The sequence below is a fragment of the Lissotriton vulgaris genome, chromosome 12 (genome assembly GCF_964263255.1).
Source record: "Lissotriton vulgaris chromosome 12, aLisVul1.2, whole genome shotgun sequence".
In the NCBI taxonomy this organism is placed as follows: Eukaryota; Metazoa; Chordata; class Amphibia; order Caudata; family Salamandridae; genus Lissotriton; species Lissotriton vulgaris.
Genome location: NC_141700.1, coordinates 620,462,012 through 620,485,125, shown reverse-complemented (window position 1 = coordinate 620,485,125; position 23,114 = coordinate 620,462,012). Strand labels below are relative to the sequence as shown.

The window sequence follows — 23,114 nt, the reverse complement described above, 5'->3', positions numbered from 1 at the left end:
TTTCACTATATAAAGATTCATCTTCCTACACTAGCCTGTTGGGAGGCAAAAATATCTGCACAATAGGGTTTGTTAAAAGTATATGAAGTGAACCATGTAACTCCTTTGCAGATGTCAGCTATGGGAATATTCCTCAGAAATGCCACGGTTGCGTCTTTCTTCCTAGTAGAGTGTGGCCTAGGGTTAGAGGGACGAAACCATTTGGCTTTAAGGTAACATGTTTGGAAATAAATAACAATTCATCTAGCTATGCCAGCTTTTGATACTGGGTGACCTTTATGAGGTTTAGCAAAAGTGACTAACAGCTGTTGAGTTTTCTGAGCAGGCTTGTTTCTCTCTATGTAGTACATTAAGGCTCTAAACCTCTAGAGAATGAAGGACCTTTGCAGTCTGAGTGAAGGGGAAAAGGATTGGTAGCTCAATTGTTTTATTGAAGTGCAAAGGAGAAACCACCTTACAAAGGAATTCAGGGTCTATCCTAAAAACAAGCATACGCTCCAGTAAAATGAGGACTTAAACCTCACTTATGTGCCTTAGTTAGGTGACAGCTCTGGGAAAAGCAATTTTTCAATAAAGAAATAGCAACAGACAGGAATGCAATGGCACGGTTTTGGGACCCAGGAGTGTTGAGAGGACTATCTTGAGCCACACAGGTGGCTCTCTGGGTGGAATCACTCTTTAAAGGGCTTTCATAAAGGTTTTAAACACAGCAATTGTGGAGCAAGAGGGGTGCTCTCTATTTTGCATATAAGCAACAATGGCTGTAAGATGTAGTCATATGGAAGTATATGCTAGTCCCGATTTCTGTAGCAAACAGCAGGCAATGCTGTGGGCTGCTGGTTTAAGGAGATCTATATTATTGGAGTTACAATAGTTCACAAATCATTCCTGCATTTTGCTGCATAGTAGGCCAGAGTACTAGGTCTGAGAGCTTCCTGGAAAATGTACATGCATTATTTTAGGAGAACTGGGTAACCAAAATGCTAGATTGAGTGGTCTGTGGTCCAGAAACCTGATTTTGCCCTGTTCCTAAGTTAGTAGATCCAGTCTGCGGGAGAGCCCCTTGTGTGGGGTAAAACACAATGGTACAGATATTAACTGAATCAAGTCTATTACAGCTTTAAGTAGATTGTTTAAGAAGTGGGAACCAAAGCACCACAAGCTGTATCTCAGTCATAGAGTATTTCATAAATCTCTTTAACCACACAATCCTCATCCAAAGCAACCTCAAAATAACGAAGGCTATTCATATACTCCCACTACCCTTTAGAAACTGCTTCAATGGCGGAGTCTAATCATTGTAAACAATCACCAGGAATATCCATGAGCTTATTTGGTACTTTATAAATCAATCTCAGGTCTATATTTATTTTTGATAATGCAACGTGACCCATCAGGGCCAGTGGGAATTGAAGCCACTGGGTGACAGAGCCTTCTAGTCTAAAAGAGATAATACATTTTCATATACATGAATAGAATCATGATTCACGTATGCAAACACCTGTTTAAACCATTGTGCTTAGTTGTTTTGGGGCAATGTGGTTAACGTTATAATATGCTTAACCAGGAATGGATATAAAATTTGTTTAGGCCAGTTCATTGTGAATTCAAATACTCAGGCTATCGTCTGTATAATCGTACACAAATGCAGGATAGCTTTTGCTGCATTCTTTTTTTGAAAAACGTTTTTATTGTTAGTTCGTTGTCATAGATTCACATACAGCAATAAACATGAATTGTCTCCATTTGTGATTACTTAGAACATTACACGTTCCACTGCGTACATAACAATTTACCTCGACACATATTTCGTATTGACTAACAGATGACAACATTCCTGCAGTATCCCTCCCACATTGCTACATATGAGTTTTTAGTGTAAACAGATCACCAGGCCTCGTCTCTATTCATGGGCTATCTTCAGGGGTTGATGTCGCTCGCGGAGATTCACAGACATTCCCCCGGGATTCATTCCACTTCCTCCATATTCTGGACCATTTTTTGGGACATCCCCTGTGTGTATAAACCGCTCTTTCAGCCACCATAGCGGCATCCATGTCATTCTCCCACTGCTGCTGTGTAGGCACCACCCCGGAGCCCCAGTTCCTGGCTATATTTCGCTTAGCCATCGTCATCCCAAGCGTTGCCCAATTCTGTAGGCCCAGGTTAAGGTCAGTAGGTTGCCAAATATTTAGTAGGCAGCATCCAGGATCTCGCTGGACCTCTACCCCACCCACCTCCGAGATCTCATTCAGCACTTGTTCCCAGTAGGCTTGTATCTTTGGACATTCCCATATTATATGAAAGAATGTTCCGACTTGCCCACACCCCCTGAGGCAGAGTGGATCAAGTGTGTCCCCGAGTTTATGTAGTGTGGTGCGAAGGTAGTTTAAGCGATGTAGCACTTTAAGTTGTATACGTTTTAGCCGAGATGGGATCGCTGTCTCCCTCGCCGACGCTAGTGCGTTCATCCAGTCTGAGTCCTCTATGTTTCTTAATTCTGTTTGCCATTTGTCTCTCAAGACTACCATGGGGTCCGGTTGATTATTTACTAGCTCACTGTAGGTCTGATATGGCTTTTTTGTCCATGTAGCCTGTGAGGAGTCTGTCTTCAAGGGGCGAAGAGTCTGCTAATTTGGTGCCTAGGGGGATGGCATTCTGGAGGGCGTGTCTGATTTGGACATAACAGTATAGTTCAATTTCTGCCATCCCGTACTTTTCTTGTAGAGTTGCAAATGGAAGGATTTCTCTCCTCACCCAAAGATCACTGATTTTCGTGATGCCAATGAGGTCCCATTGCCTGAATCCTTTAGTGTTCGCCAGGGTGCCCAGGCGTCTGGTCTACCAGAGTGGGGCGGCCAGTGTTAGCACTCCCTCCCAACCCAGCGCTCTTTGTGCAGTGGGCCAAATTTTAATCGTGTGGTCCGTGGGACCTGTGAGTGCATGTCGTCTCTTGTTAGTGTAGAGGGCCTTCATCAAACGATCTACGGGTAGTATATTTCTGTCTAATCTGAATGCTGGGTCATCCTGCGGGACATGTAGCCATTGATTTATGATAGTCAGTTGTGCGGCCCAGTAATATAATTTAACGCTTGATAAGGCAATTCCCCCATCATACCAGCTACGTACTAATTTATGTTGTGCTATACGGGCTGGTTTCCCGTCCCATAGTAAGGAGGAAATTTCTACGTCAATTGCTTTAAAATAGGAAAGGGGGACCGGGAAAGGGGTATTCTGGAGTGCATAAAGGAACCTGAGGAGTGCCAGCACTTTGAATAGTGCTGCTCGTCCCAAAAGCGCAACGGGAGGGATCTCCAGTGTTTAACGTCTGCTTTAAGTCTCTCTAGGGGTCTCATTAGGTTTTCTTCCATAAATATAGAGTCTTGTGGGGTCACATATATTCCTAAGTATTTAAATCCTCTGGTCGCAATTTGTAATGCGCAGTCCGGAGGGAGCCTGGGTATAGGGCCATGTAATACGTATAGCAATGATTTTGTCCAATTGATAGTGTATCCCGATACTGTTCCGTATGCCGTAAGGATGTCCAGCAGGACCTTCAGGGACTCTGTCGGGGACGTTAAATAAATTAGTACGTCGTCCGCATAAAGCGAGATCCGGTCCTCCCAGTCTGCCTCCCATTTTATCCCGTGGAGCGACGAATCGTGCTGTATCAATGCAGCAAGCGGTTCTAATATTAGAGCGAAGAGGGGCGTGGACAGTGGGCAGCCTTGCCTCGTCCCTCTTCCCAATGCGAACTCCCTTGATATACATCCATTCGCTACCACATGTGCTAGGGGCGCTGTGTACAGTAGTTTGATCCACCCGCAGAATTTGGGGCCAATTTGGAGCCTTCAGAACTTAACCACAAATGCACAAGACTTCAAGCAAACAAATGACCCAAATGGTATGATTTTGCTGGCAATGTCTCATTACCATGCCTAAACCAAGATGTATAAGGCTGTAGCCATTGTTGAATTGACAAAACTTTATAAAATATATTGATTGAACAGTTAACTGCATGGGAAAATACATTACTCCAATTGCAAATTCTGCCTGCCGACTTCCGTTCCTTGGTTGGCAGCATGTCAATCTTTTACTCTTTTGTGGTGAAATGCCTCAGTCATTGTGTGCTGCTCAAATGCAAGTCACAGGACCTACCCCATCATAAGCAGTTGTATGATGTCATGACTTACCATCCCTTCGAGTGATTAATAAAAAGCTGTTGTAAGCACTGGCGCACACAACAATGCAATCCAACACTGCAAATTAACTGGCTGGGGGGTTAGATTTAACCAGCACAACATGAAACCTGAAGTCAGGAGCAACCTCTTACCCGGAGTCCTCGAGTGTTCAGCACCTTGGGATTTCGTGATAAATGCATCTGTGTACTGCCGTCCTTGTTCACGGTTACGGCTACCTTTTTCAGAGTTCTGTTCCCGCAGCTGGGGCAGAACACTTTGGTCATGTTGGACGTTGTCCTGGAAGAACAGATCACATTAAGTGGTTTGGATAATGACATTATCACTTCAGTCCCACAACCTTCGAGAAAATAATATCTCAATGTCTCTCCCTCCCTCTGGTCAAATCCACCATGCATAAAATAGATTTGAATAAACAAAATTATAGATCAGAAAACTGGTTGTAAATGTAAATAAACAAGGAAATTTGCTTTCCAACACTAAGGTATACAACGAATTGGTCAGAAGCAGGTCAGCATTAACAGCCAGCCATTCCACATCTGCACTGAATCTCCTTACAAGAAAGGAGGAGGTAGGCCATATAAATGAACACGATCAGCACATGCATTTTACCAATGGCACCCTCACCTGAAACAGCCATGGCAGCGCAGGATATAATTCCTCGTTTGCCGGATCAGCATGCCACTCACAGCTAGCACGTGGATACCCATCTGAATAAGCACATTCTGAAAAATACAGAGATTCAACAAGAAAAGTTGAAAACAGCGATCTTAGAGACAGCAAGTGAATCAGACCAGTGGATTTAGGCTGGCAGGGTTCTGAACATTATCAGTCAATACAATGATGCTCTTTTGTTTAAAAGGGTCCATATGAGGCAGGGTTAAGGGGAAGCATGCTTTCCTCCTGAATTTTTTTTTATTACTCCTTACTGTGGTCTTAAACTGTTGGCCCTAAAAACATAAAACATTAAATTCAAAGCGTTCTATATCACATAAAGAGGTTTATTTAAAATCTAATGGTTCATGGTCAACTTAGATTTGGAGTCATTGGAGTAGGAAGCTAGGTCTCATGTTGGTAAGGACTTTGAGGTCTCCTCTAATAAACTTTTTTCAAAGGCCAATATCAATAAGCAGGCAGCAGTTTTTCATTAAATTTGTGCCTGTCTATGAAGGTGGGGGGCAAAATGAGTATTTAATTTTCAGTTATCCAGGCACTTGTATTTAACTGATAAACAGGCAGCACCTACTTCTATGCTGAAAGTACACTATTACTGTATAAAAGAATACAGAAGCAAATTCAAATAAAGCTCACATCTGTAGCTTGAACAGTAAAAGGTTTCACTAGCTACTGACCATCATGGTCATGTGATGGCCTTTTCAAATTGGCTGCTACTTCTATCTGAAGGGTAGAAGAGGTCTCTTATTCCATTAAAGCCCTTATGTGACTCACAATTGATCAATGAAGTCTGCTCACTGAAATGATGAACTAATAATGCACACACCAAATCCTGCCTTACTCCTTGGTTTGATGCCATGTTCAAATACATGTTAATACCAGAACAGGATAGTAGACCTGATGCTATTGTTAGGAAAACACCTTGAAAACCCAGAATTGGAAATCCCCTCACCCATGAACGATGGTAAAGCGAATTAGAATAATGGGTAATGGGGCAGCTATGTAATCTCAGCAGATGAAACAATAGGGTAGCACCTCCCTGGCACAGTGGGATACCATGATACCGCTACTACCATGCACTAAAGGCATAGAAAGACCCCCTTACAACAGCCTGTAATATATGATCGAGTCCCCCTTTGTTGTTTCTAGTTATAATACACTCACTGATACCTAGTGTCGATACATATGTGAACTGCATTTAGCTTGCAACAAACTTGGATTATGGTACTATCTCCATTCCCTCACCACTGTCTAGAACCCTAACGCGCTATGCACCAGTTATAGTTGATTTGATAGGTAGTTAGCGTCTCAAATCTCACTGATCTGTACAGCCAAGAGCAACCCCACTTCGGAAGAAAGACAACTTGTAGTACGGGTGCACGATTTGGTGAAACAGTTCCATTTGATCTTGTGTATTAATCATGTCTTTAATTTACTTGTATTGCATTATTGTAAATTTCTTTATTGCAATTTGAAAAAAAACAAATGTAATTTGTAGGTAAGTGCCCCCTATTTACATGGTTACCCCCCCCCCCCCTTGTTTGCCTGACCTCTGATGTAACCTGACTTGATGTGCCCTGGTTCCCTGCCAATCAGGCCTCCAGGGCCTGTGTTCTTCCCAAAAGATTTACCTTTGTACCCACAATTGGCACATCTCTGGCCACAGGTAAGCCCCTTGCAAAAGGTACCAAGGGCACTGTGACCAATGAAGGCTTCTAAGGGCTGCAGCACCTATTGTGCCACCCTTAGAGGCCCTGTACCTTAACACCCACACACTACCATTCCAGGTTGAGTATTTTGGTGCAGAGAAAAGTGAAGTCGACATGGCACACATTTCCGTGTGCCATGCCTACAACCCACTGCCTGAGGCCTAGGTAAGTCACGAATCTTGCAAGATACACTAGCCCTGAGGTGAGGGTACAGTGGCATGAGTACTGTACCCCTACAGTGTCTAAGCCCATTCTTAGACACTGTAAGTGTAGTAAAGCCATAAAGACGATATGGTCTGGGAGTTGGTCATTATGAAGTCCACACCATTGAAATGTAGGTAAGTGAAATTGAGCAATTACACAACGAAATTCATCAGAAGTTTTGCCTCTGGATATAAAGAAAGCATATCTGCTGTTTTGTGTAATTTCTCCATATGGGGCATCGAACAGCACACATTTGTTTCATCACAAGAGAACGCAATATCAATTTAATCATTTGTCTGATTAGATCCATATTGTCTTTGTTCGATTGCATTGAAGAAGTTCCCAGAGAGGGTAGCCCACATGTTTTTCTGCATTTTCAACTACAGAGCTGTTACCTAATGGTCTCAGCTGTGTATTTTCCATGTGTAGACAAAAAAAACATCCTTCCTTTGAATCCTTTATGTGAAACTGAATTTTCCTCACTTTTTAAGAGGTGCACACAGTGCTTGAAAAAGATTCCAGATCAACACAGAAATGCATGCAATACTACCGAAACCAAAACTCACAGAACCACTACCACTACTCAATGAGTGGTCAAAGGTCGCCCCTCACCATCCCAACGCTATTTTTAAGCCAGCCCTTCACGTTTCTTGCTATCCCAAACCATATTTTGTAGTACCACAGGTAAGTCTGGAAGATGCTCCAATGAGACTCAATAACAGCATTTCCCTATGGCTCTACGACACTGAAGGGAAAAAGTCCCATTTAGGTGATCGAGGATAAGAAATACAAACCACAGTCAAAGGTTCAATGTCCAGATATCTGCGAGGGCAAGTTTATTCTCAAGTTCTTGAATTTTATTGGCCCCGCATAAATAATTTAAAGCAAATGCCAATTAAAAAAAACACAAATGACAATATCTTTACTAAGCAAGCAGTGCCAACAAAAAGTGTTTTCAAAGCAATGTTTTTTCCCCACATTTGAAGCATCTTTGTTTTTTAGGTACCGGTATCAAACAGCAGAAGCGGAGCATCTTAACATCCACAGACATAAGTCTAGTCACTGCTCCAAACAATGGCTACCAATCTTAGAAACCTATCCTCTGTTCCCTCCTCAGTGTGCGTTTTCGGAGTAAGAAAATTGAAATTGATAGTATCACCCACCACATAATTTCTCCTGTACACAGTCCCATAAGTCCCAGGAGTCCACGAACAGCCTGTCCGCCTCTAACTGAATTCAGAAGCAGAGGCCTTCAAGGAAGCAGCCATAATAAACATCTCTATGGTAGGCTCCCTTATGCATGAACATCTTGACATTTGTACATGCAAGTGCGGTCACTGTTCATGGCCCAGTTATTGTTGTACCTCATTGCGAAGCTACATCCATTTATTTTTGTGGTCATTTATGGCCTTACGTACAAAAGTAAAATTATGTGCAGGTGCTGGGGGGAAAAAAAAAAGACTCTGGATATGTACAACACAAAAAATGACGGGTGCCAAGACTAACCAGATGGGTTTTTCATTTAGGTACATTTGCCATGTGTCCAAGTATTAGGGCACCATTTTTTACCCACATCAGCGCTAGATTTTGAATGTTCAATGGAGCTTGTTATCAGATAGGGTCTTTGAAATCCCCGACTCGGGATTCTGATGTCTTCAGAGTAGAATTCCTGCAGGACTCTACAACAAGCTGCAAACCTATTGCACCCTGAGCCATTTTGCACAACACAGCAACCATCAATGGGTCTACTCATGAGATCGGGTGGCCCAGAAGATGACGACAGTGACTCGTTACATGATGGAGGAAGAGAACCAGAGGAAAAGGTAAGTGGTCAATGTTTATTATTATTATTATTATTTTTTTAAAAATAAGCAAGCGTGGGCTCACAGCACAATGAGAAGCATAACGCCTTCACTGACTACACAATACTAACATCTACATTTTGGCCTCCAGTACTACATCATTGTATGTAAAGGGGAACCTATGTGCAAAAAAAGAAAAAAAGGTAAGAAGGAACATGAACAGAACATAATAAGCTCATAGGCAGAGTGCGACAAATATCTTATTGCTTCTCCTGGCAATCACAGGTCCCTATGTGGGCTAGCCCCTTAACTAGGTGTCCCTATCCCTGCTGGGTATCCTCTGGCTGTTGAAATCTGGCACAGATATACCACTTTCACTAGATACAGCCTCATTCTCACAATGGAAGCTGTTGCCCCCAAACATGGGTGGACTAGCGGGGCTGGTGACACAAAAAGTAGATCTCCTGGCATATGAGCCCCTGGTTGATTTGAAACTGTAGCTTGAAGTGTGTAGATAAAACATGAAGGGGACGTTGCTGATGGCCCACTTGACTGGATTTATGTCCTCTTGTTGGCTAAGTAGAGGAGCTATATATTACTGCATTTTTCTATCGTAATGATTGTCCTGTCTGCTGAACAGCATCTGTGCGCTCTCTTATAGACGGATTCTGGACATTACGGTTTTGTCAAAGGACCACACATTCCTTCTGACCCTGCTTATCAACGCCATTAACATGGATATTCCAAGGTCTCTGAGCGCACTGCAGTAAGGGTGGCGGCCTGTCTCTAGTGCACAGCCCTCCCCGTATGAGCAACAGCAATGCCACAGCAGCTTTTGCTGAAAATGTTGAGGTGGGAATATCACAGGTAGTGGGGTAACTTCAAAAGGCATGAAAGAGACATTGTTCTTGTCATTGATACTAGGTGACAAGAGAATTAGACCAGCAATAATAGTAACAACTTATTTTTACATAGTTCTTCATACAACACTGTTGTCTATCGTGTTGTAAAGCCAGGTGCTAATGTTACACCATGAATGTTATTCGATTTACTAACCTGAGAACAATGGAAGGCAGATTCTTCATTGTCAAGGTGAAAAATCTGTGAGATTCAAATCGCTAAGTTATAGCAGCGAGTGACCAATAAAGATTCTGTAGTTGCGAGGTTACACTTGTAACACGACCCTCACTTACATCTGTTCTAGAGTCACAATGTAAAATGTACTAACTGAACACCACCCGGAATGCAACAGCAGACATGACAATTCGGCAGAGTAAAGAAATAGTACTCCCTAGCTGCACATTACATTATGCTCTCCTACTGTCTAGCCTCTGACCGTTTATCTCCTTTGGTCTTTTACCGCACTATCATCCTGCACTCCAATGCCCCACAGTGAAACATACTTCAAGCAAGGCTACATAATGAACATTTATATCATATGGACCGGGATGTTCAGACTTAAGTCAGAACCACTATAAATGTAATTTTCATCCAGGGTTATACGCCTGTCTGCCTACAGCAACTGTCCATTGCATACTTACTAGAAGAGATGTAATAACTGGTACGGTCTTTTACACACTAACAACCGAAGGACAAACATAGTCCACCCTGCAGATCTCAGTTATACATCTACTACACTTTTTATCACCATGATATGAGAGTTGACTCTAATGCAATCCAACCAGACAGATCTCCAAAGCTATTCCCCAAACATCCCTGTGTGGAATTATAAAGTTGATCAAAGCTGCCAGCAGACTGTGTACCGCAGGTCAATAAGTTACCTCTTGCTCTCTCTCTGACACTTCTTCATCACATGGCCAACACCCCATAACATAATAACCAGATCTCAGTGGTTATATCGCACAACATGGAAACCCTTCCTATAAAGGGTTATAACAAAGACAACACTCTACAAACCACACAGTCTGCATGGTATAAAGTGATATCGGCGTTAGCTCTCGAGCTTCAGCAGCCCCACGCGGGGTAGTAAAAACTACATTAATAGTATTATAGAATACAATACCCTTGATGGAGGATGGGACAATCTGATAGCTGTTCACAATCATGTTTTAATTTAAATAACCACTACACTCAACCGATTCAAAGCTCCTTATCAATGTACTTGTACACAATGAGAAGTGTAACCAAAGTGAAGTGTATCCTTGCGAGTCGTGCTGTGAGATATGTCTCTGTAAGCAAATAATAGTTCCCAGAGTAGGTAGTATTTATTATAGCTTGATAGCATTTTGTAGCCCTTTCGCTGCCCTTATGACATAAATAATTGTCATAAAATGTATGGGAAAACAGAGAAAACATTACAGTGAAAGGGTTACACAGCCTATGAGATGTAATGACCAGGACCACTCAACATATTCCCCAGTTATCAGGCCTAGAATTGTGAGATATTACCCCTTTTGGTGTACAGAACGTCACTAAGATCTTGAATAGGAGCAGTCGTTTTTACTGAATGAATATTCTGCAAATATGTAATATACTGGGCTTCTCTGCAGGCACATTTCAACAAACAAATCTAGTATAATGGTGAAATGTTAATGTACTTTTCTGTGCAGAAGCAGCATTTCTTTCTAGTTCACACGTAAAACTAGGGGTAGCAACAGAACATTATTACTTTGAGTTCAACTGAGCAAGGCTGCAAAATACAAATGTACACATTTATCACATGCAACAAATAGGAGAAAGAATAAAAAAATATATCCAAGTTTTGTTCAAGTCACAACCACGCTCCCAAAAGGCTTTCCAACAAGGGTAACACATTCAACAGTAATCTCCCCGAATGACGTTCATAATTAAGGTCCATTTACCTGCATAGCAAAGTCAGTAGTGAGGCAGCCGACCTTGACATTTATGGGTGGTTCCCCAGATCTCATATCTTGCTGGACCTGCTTAATGTTACTGGGAGTGATCCATCCTCCCCCATCATCATCTTCCTCCTCCTCCTCCTCGTTGTCTTCTTCCTCGCTGTCAGTGCCTGTTGTATCCAGAACTGTGCCAAGGTCATCGGTTGTTTCCTGTGGCTCCCTGCGGATCGCCACACTCACTGCTGCACTTGGAGAGCTCTGTTTATGGACGGAAAAGAGGGTAAATGCCAGAGGGACTCGTGCATATAGAAGCATTTATCATATCTCCTCTCCAATCTACACCTTCCATCAGTTTTTATTCTTCATTATCCTCTGAAAAAGACATGGCCTATGTATTTGTATTGCAAATCTTCTGCCTTTGAGATGGCTTCATAGCGTTGATCGAGTTTGGTACCTTTCACACCACAAACAGATTCCATGGCTGACCAAAGCCTGATGTCTATTCGGAGCTGTGTTAAGTAGCTAGCACTGTAAAGATATCTTAGTTAGATTATAAATGAGTTAGGGTCAGCAATAGGTCTCGCAAGGATGTTTCCATCCTGGAGATATCGGTCTCGCACACTGCCTGGCAGGTTTGTTTGTGTGCAAACTAAACGCAAGTTCTGAGGTCTAGATAGGCATCACCTTCCTTATTTGGGCTGTGTTGGGTGAACCAAAGTGGATGATGGACGGAGCGTTGACAATACAAACACTCACCTCCAGTCAACTGATCTGGGTTTAATCCATCACCGTTATTTAGCTCACTCCGCCACCCCAGTTCAGACATGGCCATATGCAAATCAGTCTGACCCTGTGCCTCAGACGTGAGTCCCTTGCTCACTTGGCCACTGGATTCAAGATAGCCAGGCTGATGAGGATTATGAAACCGAAACCGGTCCCAGGATGCTTGTTTCCGGTCCAGGGAAGACATGGCTTGGCAGTTCGGGCTGGACTGTTCCCATGAGGCACAGGGTCAGACTGATTTGCAAATGGCCATGTCTGAACTGGGGTGGCTGAGTGAGCTAAAGAATGGTGATGGATTAAACCCAGATCATTTGACTTGGGGTGAGTGTTTGATTTGCTCAAACGCTCCGTCCATCATCCCCTTTTGTATCGATTTGGGTGAACCAAACACATTGGGTATAGACCCTTCTACAAATCTAATCTGCAGGTTGACGGCATAGTTGGTTAAACCTGGGAATGGTTATGTTGAGATCTATCCTGATTAGGATGTTGTGTTGGATGTTCATGTCCGATACTCAGTGGAAAGGTTAGGGAAGCACGTTGACACCAAACTATATGGCATGTCTACACTGTATGCTAAATGCAGGAGGTTGTGCTAGTGTGTTGGGTGCTGTTGTGCTCACAACAGCCACTTTAAGTCCTACCCAATCTCGGTTTGGTGGGTGTGCGATGTTCTGTTGTAAGAATTCTTTCGCACATCTATGTTCTGGTTGACAACAATGTTAACAGGAATCCAGGACATACCCTTCAATTTGATCTACTTGATTTTGTGCCCCTGCGGCCTAGGATATATAGGGGAAACCAGAAGAGAACTTAGAGTAAGAATAGGGGAACACAAATCAGCAATCAGACTGAACAAGGAAAATGCCCCACTAGTGAACCACTGGAGAGAAAAAAATCCCATAGACAAGGATATTAGATGGGTCATAGTGGAGAAAATCAAAGAACAGACCAGAATGGGAGATAGTAAAAAAAGAAGGAAACAACAAGAACAGTGGTACATGGTAAAGTTCAATACCATTAAAAGTGGTTTGAACACAAGAGAGGACTGGGACTCTTTGATTTAATATACATAAGAAAAATTAATAATTTTAATCCAGGCGAAATTAGAACTCCTGTCATACATAGACTAGCAATACCCTTTAATGTTCATAGACTTAGAGGTACATTATACAATTATAATTGGCTATAAAAGTGTATGCACTAAGTTAAAATTAACAAACAATAAACGGTGTCTGAATACTGGATAAGGGGAAATCAGCCGAACGAAGGCATAAATAATTGTTCCATACATACTAGCCAACGCAAAATAGACCTAATGACATCAAGTGGAACAAGCTCTCCATGTATCACGACAGCACAACCTTATAAAGATGGCCACAAAATAGAGGTTGCCAACACGTAACAGAACACATGAGCGTTAAGAAAGCATAGGCATAATACATACATTATACCGTAGTCTGTCAAAACCCCATTTTAACATTTAAATAATTACCTCCACTATCTGTTAAAATTATGTGAGTAAATAAATAATTATAAACGCCAGTTTGTGTCAGCAATAGCGGATATGGGCGATATTAAATAAATAGAAGGTATAATATTGATATACTACAGAGTAGTCAGCACGAAAGAGATTCAATAACAAAGGCAGGTTCAAACTCATCGTGAATCAGGACCTCAAACCCATTCAAAGATGGCCGCGGTTTTGCGTGCTTTTAATAAACAACAGCACGCATGCGCGAAAATTGTGCGAGTAAATAAATAATTATAAACGCCAGTTTGTGTCAGCAATAGCGGATATGGGGGACATTAAATAAATAGAAGTTATAATATTGATATACTATAGAGTAGTCAGTATGAAAGAGATTTAATACCATAGACTGGTTCAAATTCATCGTGAACCATGTCTTCAAACCCATTCAAAGATGGCCGCGGTTTTGCGTGCTTTTAACAAAACAGCAGGCATACGCGAGAAGGTAGCGTAGGATTACCGCGCACAACACAGCTGAGCCATATTACAGTCTTCAGTTTAAATAGAGGCAGAATTCCTAGTCCGATCATCTTTGTAATACTGGTATACAGGAGGGGAAGCACGGCGCGTAAAGACGGCAGGTGAGTGTAAAAAAATCCTGGGGGTGATAGAGGAGTGAGGTCGGTACTGCCGAATGGTCTTTAGTAAGACCCCGACCCCTAAAAGTAGGCTGTGTGTCTACAGGAACCTGGGAACTTCATATAATTAAGACAGTGTGGAATCCGTCAGGCGCAGTTAGGCGTAGTAAGGTTATCGGCAATATAATGTTTTTTACTTAACAATTAGATTCGAAACGGGAACCAGATAATACAAGGGGGTTATACTAATAGAATGGAAGGAATGAACATACCTAACTAAACCTGAAGGTAATCTTGAAAGCCAAGAACCTAGTAGAAAGATAAGGTCATGCTACGAGCGAGCTTTATGACTCAAGTATGAGTATATAGATGTCGAGCTTAAATCCAGGAAGCATAAATAAATTAACTAAAATAGGCGAACATGAGAGTAGCTTTCTGGCGTATTCCCTCAAAAGTTTACCGGTATTAGGAAATATAATGTATAATATCAAAAGGAGTAGAGCTATTACAACCTTGCTCTTCTCCATAGAACATATCCGGTTTTGGAACCGCTGATAAACGCCCAAAACAGCCACCCCCTGTAACCAAGGACAAGTGCGGGAAATCGTCTCCAAACTAAAGAGAAGGTAAGCCAAATAACAAAATGCTAAGAACCTTGGGGTGGGGTATAATTCACATGAATAGAAATTAAGTTAGCTTTATACCCATTTCTAAACAACAGATACCCGTGAAGTATTTATATGTGGAATCCGAAGAGCGGAAGGCACCACAAGAATAGTCACTAACACATGGAATAAATGAAAAGGCTTAACTCACTAGTAGAAGGTAAGCCAGATAGTAGGCAAAAGTGCTAATAATTAGAACAAAAAGCAAGATAAGGCCGAAAAGTAATTGTCATAATAAATTATGTTTGAAAGATAAAAATGATCCATAACTCGCAACATAAAGAGACATTTCCAGAATCCTGGGAAACTGGTTGCCAAGGGAGACTTTAAGTACACTATCGTGCCTTTTCGTCAAGATCCCTAAAGATTAGCAATATATATGATCTAACCAAAGAACAAAATAACAAAAACAAAAAAATCAAATATCATGCTAAATGTTGTTTTATCATAGTGTGAGAAGACTTTTGGCTGTCAACATCAATTATTAAGTAAAACCAGTTCAGATCAGCTGTGGAGCCCTTCAACTATCCAGAAAGATACTAGGAATCAAGGGGTTTCCCTATATATACCCTTTCCAAAAATATCATTAACCAAAGTATTACGGAGGTTTGGAGGCTTATAAAGTTGTGTTTTAATGTGAAGTTGTATTAATTCATCAGCACGACACATGTCGGTAATGCCAACATAGAAATTGTTTGCAATCTCGCAATTTCGCTTTTTGGTGATATTTACATAGCAAAATGTGGAGACCATAGTGATTTACCTGAGGTGCGAGACCGACCCACAGTGAGGAGTATGTAAATTCACAGTAAAACTAATGATATATATGAATTTTCTTATGACATGTAAAGAAAAAAATTGTGTCAGGATGGAATTGCAGATGCTAATGCTTAGTACATAATTCAAAATCTCTGGTGTACCATAATGATAGATATCTCTTTAATACACAAAAAGAAACTTTTTTTGCGAAACTGAGGACCCCAATATTAACTGTCCTGAGGAAGGTGTGACCGTATCCAGGGTATTAACACCGAAACGCGTCGACGCACTGAACAAATTGAGAATCCAACAAAGCCTAGAAAATACCAACTGTATGTAAATTTAATAATGGTGGTATAAAAATGCAAACTTAATAAGGCTATTGGATCCCATAGATCAGTTGATACAAAATTCGAGCGAGTATTACCAGTGGGGTTTTTGTTTTGTATATTTTGTGTTACTGATATCATTGTACTGTATTTAATATGTTCCGCGTTTAGATCCTTATGTAATTTTCTTTTTAAAAACTTAGAATATGTTATTTATGTGTCTTTTTAATAATTTATATTAGTATGAAATGTAATTTACATTGTTGACATTGTATTTTCCCAGAAGAATTGTATGTTTTCAGAAGAATTGATTTTTTCTGAAATTTAATACCATATTTTTATTTTAATAAAAGATCGTAAACGTCATACTTTGGTTGTTGGTGTGTCCCCTAATAATGGGCCTATGGGTGTTGTGGACATATTAGTATATCTGTCCTCTGTAGACAGCAATCTCTAGTACTATTCCAGGGATTTTCTCTAGACTTAGATGGATTAAACCCAGATCATTTGACTGGGGGTGAGTGTTTGATTTGCTCAAACGCTCCGTCCATCATCCCCTTTTGTATCGATTTGGGTGAACCTAACACATTGGGTATAGACCCTTCTACAAATCTAATCGGCAGGTTGATGACATAGTTGGTTAAACCTGGGAATGGTTATGTTGAGATCTATCCTGATTAGGATGTTGTGTTGGATGTTCATGTCCGATACTTAGTGGAAAGGTTAGGGAGGCACGTTGACACCAAACTATATGGCACGTCTACACTGCATTGGTTGCACAGATGTATGCTAAATGCAGGAGGTTGTGCTAGTGTGTTGGGTGCTGTTGTGCTCACAACAGCCACTTTAAGTCCTACCCAATCTCTGTTTGGTGGGTGTGCGATGTTCTGTTGTAAGACTTCTTTCGCACATCTATGTTCTTGTTGACACAATGTTAACAGGAATCCAGGACATACCCTTCATGTTGTCCCCAGTAGGTTACCGTACAGATGTAGTGAATCTATTCTTCTATCTGTAAAATAATTTCCTTTCCATATGTGAGGTGTCTCGTTTACTTTTGATGGCCTTGCATAGTGGAGCAAATTAGAATACTTTAGAAGCCTGTTCTGAGTTAGCAGTTTCCGGCTGTCACAAGTCACCCAACAGACCAAGGGTTTCTGGGTTCATTGCTAGATTTTCGGAACAACGATGTAAAGTAAATTTACAAACAATGAAACTCCATGGATGGTATGTACATGGTCACTGGCTGCCATGTAAAATCTGGGAGCCACCCTCTACCTTTGTTGTGCATACCTGCTAAAGACAACAATGTGCTTAATTTCAAACCTAACTGGTAGTTTTCACACTGGCTTCAATGGTGGAAAGCAAAGAAAGAAAAGACAATCTGCAAAGACATCTAGAGTGGAGTGTAGCAGAGGCTCTAATCACAGCTGACATTTGTAAAGCACTGGAAGTTAAAGTATCATTTTCCGCAGTCACTGGAGAGTGGATCCAAGTGTGATACATAAAAACAATGAAAAACAATGAAATGGTTTGACTGCCATGAACAAAATATCAACATAGTTTATTTAAATGCCTTAAATGCCTTCCGAGGGTTTTTGTTCAATTCTTAACTATCACTACTCCCAATGCTGCAGTCAGGGCAACACATTTCAGTTTCAACTCATACCAGCAACTCCTGTAGATCCTCTTCGATGCTGGGGAGAGGGTCTCTCCAGAATATGAAAGATCCAAATTCGGGATTTTCTGGTCCAGCAAACCTCTGGTCCTTTCCCAACAGTGAGGGAGATTCTGTTTTCGGCTAGGAAATAAGAGGAGTACTTCAGGTTTTTGTCTGGCTCAAACACCACTTAGGAAAACAAAAATGCATAACACAGAACCCCACAACAGAAGGCTTCTGAGGAATGAAGTGTGTGGTATCTTGTATTTGGTGCCATGCATCTTTCCTACTTCCCTGCCTTGTTGCTCAGCCAGAGTGGATGAGTTGTGGAATGCTGGTGCATGTGATGTAATGGAATGTTTGGGATGCTTGGAGGATGAGTATCAGTTGGGAGTATGGGCTGAGAAGCAAGGGAGCTGCACTGTTGGGGCTCGCACTATAATCTACAGGACTTGATTATTTGATTATTACCATCTTCAATAAATACCATCCTCATCTATACCTTGGCATCAATGGACTTAATTTGCATCATTACATATGGCGACGTTTTAAAGAACCTACATGTGTCTTCTGAAGGACTCCTGAAATTTTAAACCTGAAGTAACTAAGGTAATGAACTGTTTAATTTACAACTACTACTATGCTCCTAAAAACATACTGGCACCCCTGAGAGTCCCACCAGGACCACTTCACCGGTCACCCACTTCCCAAACGTGCCAGTCCCTGCTGCATTTCATTTCACTGCCTGCTGTTCTGCTGCTGCCTTCCTTTTTCTGCTACCTGCCTTCCTTTTTCTGCTACCTGCCTGCCTTTTTCTGCTACCTGCCTGCAAGCTCTGAACGGATGTCCATACTTTCCTGCTCCTGCAATTAAAATTCGCCATATTCAGTTGCAAGTTTGAAATTTTCTGTGTTCCTCTCAGCCTAAAGTTCATCTTTACTTTTTCCCTGTGGTCGACAGGAGAACTGTATTCCTCTCAGCTATGTTTGTTGTCTTCACTAGTATACTTAATTGCTGAGTATGAGGAACGAGCTGTACGTGGCAAAGCTATTTGGCAGAGGGCTCATCTGGCAGTGTGTTTTATCTTTCCGACTTTTAAGTGCATTTCACTTCAACATGCGTGTGTTTTAATTGACATTGTGGGACCATCTTCAAGCGTTCTTGGTGATTAATTTTGATATTTTTAGGAGCCCAGATAAGATTTGATAACAGTGAGCGTTTTAACCGCCATGCGGTAGTTTAAATAATGGCATCTGTCATTTTTCAAATGTGCTCACGAGCTCTACACGGCGCACAGCCTTACCTATTATTTACGTTGCTTCAATGTTCCTGCATGTGTGACGAATTCCTTCTGCATCACCCCAGCTGCATGACAATTCCTGGAGTGTCTTCCTACCTGAGCCACCCGGTTTGGACGTCGTAAATGTGACTCCATTTTGAGTTGGCACCGGAGTCCAGCGTTACATTATTGATGTTTTCCTTCGATGATTCTTCACTGCAGCGTTTACCCTTGAAGAGTTTTTACATCAATATTTCTTTACCAACACCTTCTTGACCTTCAACACGGATTTGAAGTCAGTTTCAATATTCTTCATGCACGCTAACTATGGATTTGCTGGAATGACGTTTCCATCGTTTGGGTAAATCAAGGATGCTCGGCTTAAATGTGCTCTTTCTGTCAAGCTACTAAGTTATTTAAATATTTTAAGCTGAAAATGTGGTTACCATTTTATTACCAGAACGCTTTGCTGTTCATATCACATATGTCAGTTTGCTCCCATCTTCCTTGCTTGGTTTTCTTTCCTGAATTACTTTCAACTGACTTTTATTAACGTTTCAAGTATATGGCATGTCAGTGTGAATTCTAGATGGTTCCTGCATTTGAGATGGATTTCGGGTGCGAAGTCGTCCCCGGAATGAATCATCACCTTTTTAAAACTGTATTATCAATGTGATATACTTTTTATACTGTTTATTGTTTTACTGTACTGTTGTTTATTGGTCATTCTATTTTTGATTTTCATAATGCTTTGCCATTATGTGACTTTCCACCTTCTGCGCAGATATTTGTGCGTGGATATGTCACTTACTGCATTATAACTAAGTTTTAGTATTGGTTTTTCTCTTGAAGGTTTTGTTGATAGTCTTTTGGCTACATGGCTTTCGTACATTCACAAGAATTTACAGAAGTAGAGCAAGAAATTGTACTCCTAAAAAATATTTGTGAACTGCATTTTAGCATGAACAAATATGCATGTGTAGTTTTGCTCATGTGAAAACCTGAGTGTTCGCAAGTTCATTTTCCCTCCAACCACTTTTTTCCCCCAACTCTGGAAGACGATTTAAGCCTGCCATTATCAGGAGTAAATTTCCAACATTTCTCAGTATTAGAAAAGATTGGGGAAGAGTTGTTGAAAACCCTTCAAACATGCAAGTTAGTAGGTTTGCATAGACTCAAAAGGGCATTCTAACCCTGGAACTATTGCTTACCACTACCTTCAGTTCCAGTATGTAGATCTGCAGAAACGTGGCAACATAAAGGGATTGCTAGTATTCAAACACTACTATGGTATGAGCCCTGGCATAGTCAGAGAAACTATATAACAGCTCTTATATAATGAGATTGCTGCCATAATGTGTTGCTGCACTACATGGCACCAAAGGGACAAGTGGATTTTGTTACAGGACAAGTAGATTTATGAAGCAACCTACCCCATGGACAAGCAGATATTTTAATAAATTCTACACCCCTGCTGAAAAGGCCATTTACCCAAGGTAAGAGAAAAGGAGGATATTTTTGTTCATTCCTAGGGATTTCATTCCAAAAGCAAATATACTACTTTTAAGGATAAACTCAAAATACAAAAAACTTAAATATGACCAACAGTTTGACCCAACAACGGAGTTTTGTTTTCACGGTAAAGTCACAGGCACAAATTTGCAAGATCTGAGGCATTCTCACACAAGACTAAAAATTAAGGAAAAAAGGGTGAATAAACACAAAATGTAAAAATAACATCTAAATGTTGCTACCTTGGAAGGGAGGTGAAAGCCAGCCAGGTTCACAGGGGCCTCTGGATGTTGAACTGTTGAAGTCACTGTAATCTGCAAACAAAAATGAGTGTGTTGTTACAAGGCAACTGAAAATGCTGTGCAGGAAACTGCAATTAGTGTACAGATCCTTTTCCAAGCAGTGAATATAGGGAAACATTTTCAGCTGAGATGTTTTTTACTCCACTGCCTCACCTTCTGTTCTGGTTCTTGTCTCAGATGATCAACACCAATATGTTCAGCCACCAGTTGGTAAGCCAAGGCCAGCACTTTCAGATCAGTGGCTGAAAGGCTGGGATAGTCACCTGTCTTCTTTGCAAACTCTGTCACTGTGGGGAAACAAAGATATTCATGTTTGCTATGGAAAGTCTAACAACTGCTGCATACAAAAAAAATTACGATTTGTAAGGTTATTTCTTAAAGACATGCACCCCAAATAAAAGAAAATCACAATTTGTTTAAAATGTCACTTCAAAGAGAAGTGATAACAGCCCTTCAGTAATTAATGTAATTCCTTACAGTGTTCTTCACTCTATCTACTTCATCATATTACTTTCTTTTTCCAATGGCCCACTACCTTTTCCCACTCATTTCCCTTCACACTCTACATTACTTTATCTTTCCTTGTCTTATTTTTTTACCTGCCTCCACCTCTTTCGTCCTTACCCCCTACTGCCTACTTTCCTTTACCCACAACCAATCTTCCCTGCCTACCTTCCTGGACTCTGCACCATAACCAATTTTCTATCACTACCTACCCTGGTCTGCAGTTTTCCGCAGCTGTACCGTCTTTTTCATATTATCCTCTACCTTCCTCGCCCCATTTATCTTAACTCTTCTCTAGCTTTCACATCGTCTCTTTCTCCAACTCTTACTATCAACGTTCCTTTTCCAATTTGACTTGTATTCTCTAACTGCCTTCAACAAATTCTCCCTTTGCTCTTTACTTACCTACTCAGATTCTTATTCATTTTCCTTTACTCCGTACCTCATATCAAAGCTCTGAGTTTACATTCCTCCTACGGTTTTCTGTTCGTATCAGATGTCCTCTTCCGCTATACGCACACACCTTCATTTCCTTGTACTCTCAAGCTTTGTTACATCTTTATCTATCTTCACTGTCCTTTCCAATCCCATTTACTGCCTTGCTATATTATCTTGTATGTTCCTTTACTCTCCACATCTTTTTTAACATTTTATCCAACCCATCTACCCAATCAACTCTTGCCTCTCTGCAAAACTAAAACGTTTGGTCTCTCAACACTGTATGTGTAAGGCTTAAAATCTTAGTTGGCTGTACAACAACCTGGTCATATTTACCTGCTGGACAATTAGAAAAAACGTTTTAGCAGGGAATTGGGATTAATATCAAAATGTATTTTGCTATTGGATATTATCAGCAAAACAAGATAAATCACAAATAAGAAAGCGAAGATAGGACTAGCAAAAAGGGGAAAGAAAAATACAACTCAGAGTAAAAGAATCCACCTAATTTTACATTCTCCGGCAGCGGCTCTTTAAAATGGAGTTCATATGGCAAGACAGCAAGACGTCTTTTAGTTTCTTTGTCACGTATTTCGCTGACCACATCCTTGATGGTGTAAATATTTTTACCAATTTCCTAAAAGGCAAACATATTCAGAGAACATTATTCAGAGAAAGAAATAAAATGCCATGAAAAAAACATTGAGTAACAATATACATTTGGTTAAAATAAGGAGTAGAGGGATGACGTGATTTACCTTAAGCATTACCAATTGCCATATCTTATATTTATTACGCTTCCCTCTTTCTTTCCCTTGGTATCTTCCTTTTCCCCCCTTTTTACCACTTGCAGTTGGAACATTCCTTGGGAGTGGATTTAGAATGCTCATGGTCTGTCAAATCTGCCCTGTGTGGTGAGACTGGAGTCACTGTTTGAGGATATCTTGTATACAAGTTAATAAAGAGCCGTACCTCTTCGTGGAATCTTCTTTTCCATTTGGCAACTATCACGGGATGCTGTGGAGGAGACAACACATTGTCTTCACCTCTGTGAGTGTATCTCGCCACTCATGATGCATTGATGCTGAAATTTCTGAGAACAATTCGGTCCTTGTTGAGGCCCAGTGACAGTCAGTGTTATCTCCCGGATGACCGTTTTCTCTTTTTAGAGAACTGGGTAGTTGGAGAGCTTTGGACTGCAGGAATCAGCTGCCCACATGCCCTCCCCTCCGCCGACTACATCCTCCTGGGGGACCTCAACTTCCACCTGGAGAACAACAACGACCGCAACACCATCACCCTGCTCGACAACCTCGGACTCAAGCAGCTGGTATCCACCCCCACCCACCTCGCCGGACACACACTC

At 41.1% G+C, this 23,114-nt stretch overlaps 1 protein-coding gene across 1 annotated transcript in view; it reads right to left on the bottom strand.

Annotated features, from left to right (window-relative positions):
- The window catches only part of NOB1 (NIN1 (RPN12) binding protein 1 homolog), a 58,342-nt gene that overhangs the window by 14,428 nt on the left and 20,800 nt on the right, over positions 1 to 23,114 (bottom strand). Inside the window, exons 2-8 of the mRNA XM_086945609.1 lie at positions 22,253 to 22,385; positions 20,960 to 21,093; positions 20,747 to 20,818; positions 17,723 to 17,854; positions 11,412 to 11,666; positions 4,827 to 4,924; positions 4,334 to 4,478 (exon numbers count right to left, since the gene is read on the bottom strand). Of these exons, the coding sequence (XP_086801735.1) occupies positions 4,334 to 4,478; positions 4,827 to 4,924; positions 11,412 to 11,666; positions 17,723 to 17,854; positions 20,747 to 20,818; positions 20,960 to 21,093; positions 22,253 to 22,385 (969 nt within the window). The remainder of the gene's footprint in view (positions 1 to 4,333; positions 4,479 to 4,826; positions 4,925 to 11,411; positions 11,667 to 17,722; positions 17,855 to 20,746; positions 20,819 to 20,959; positions 21,094 to 22,252; positions 22,386 to 23,114) is intronic.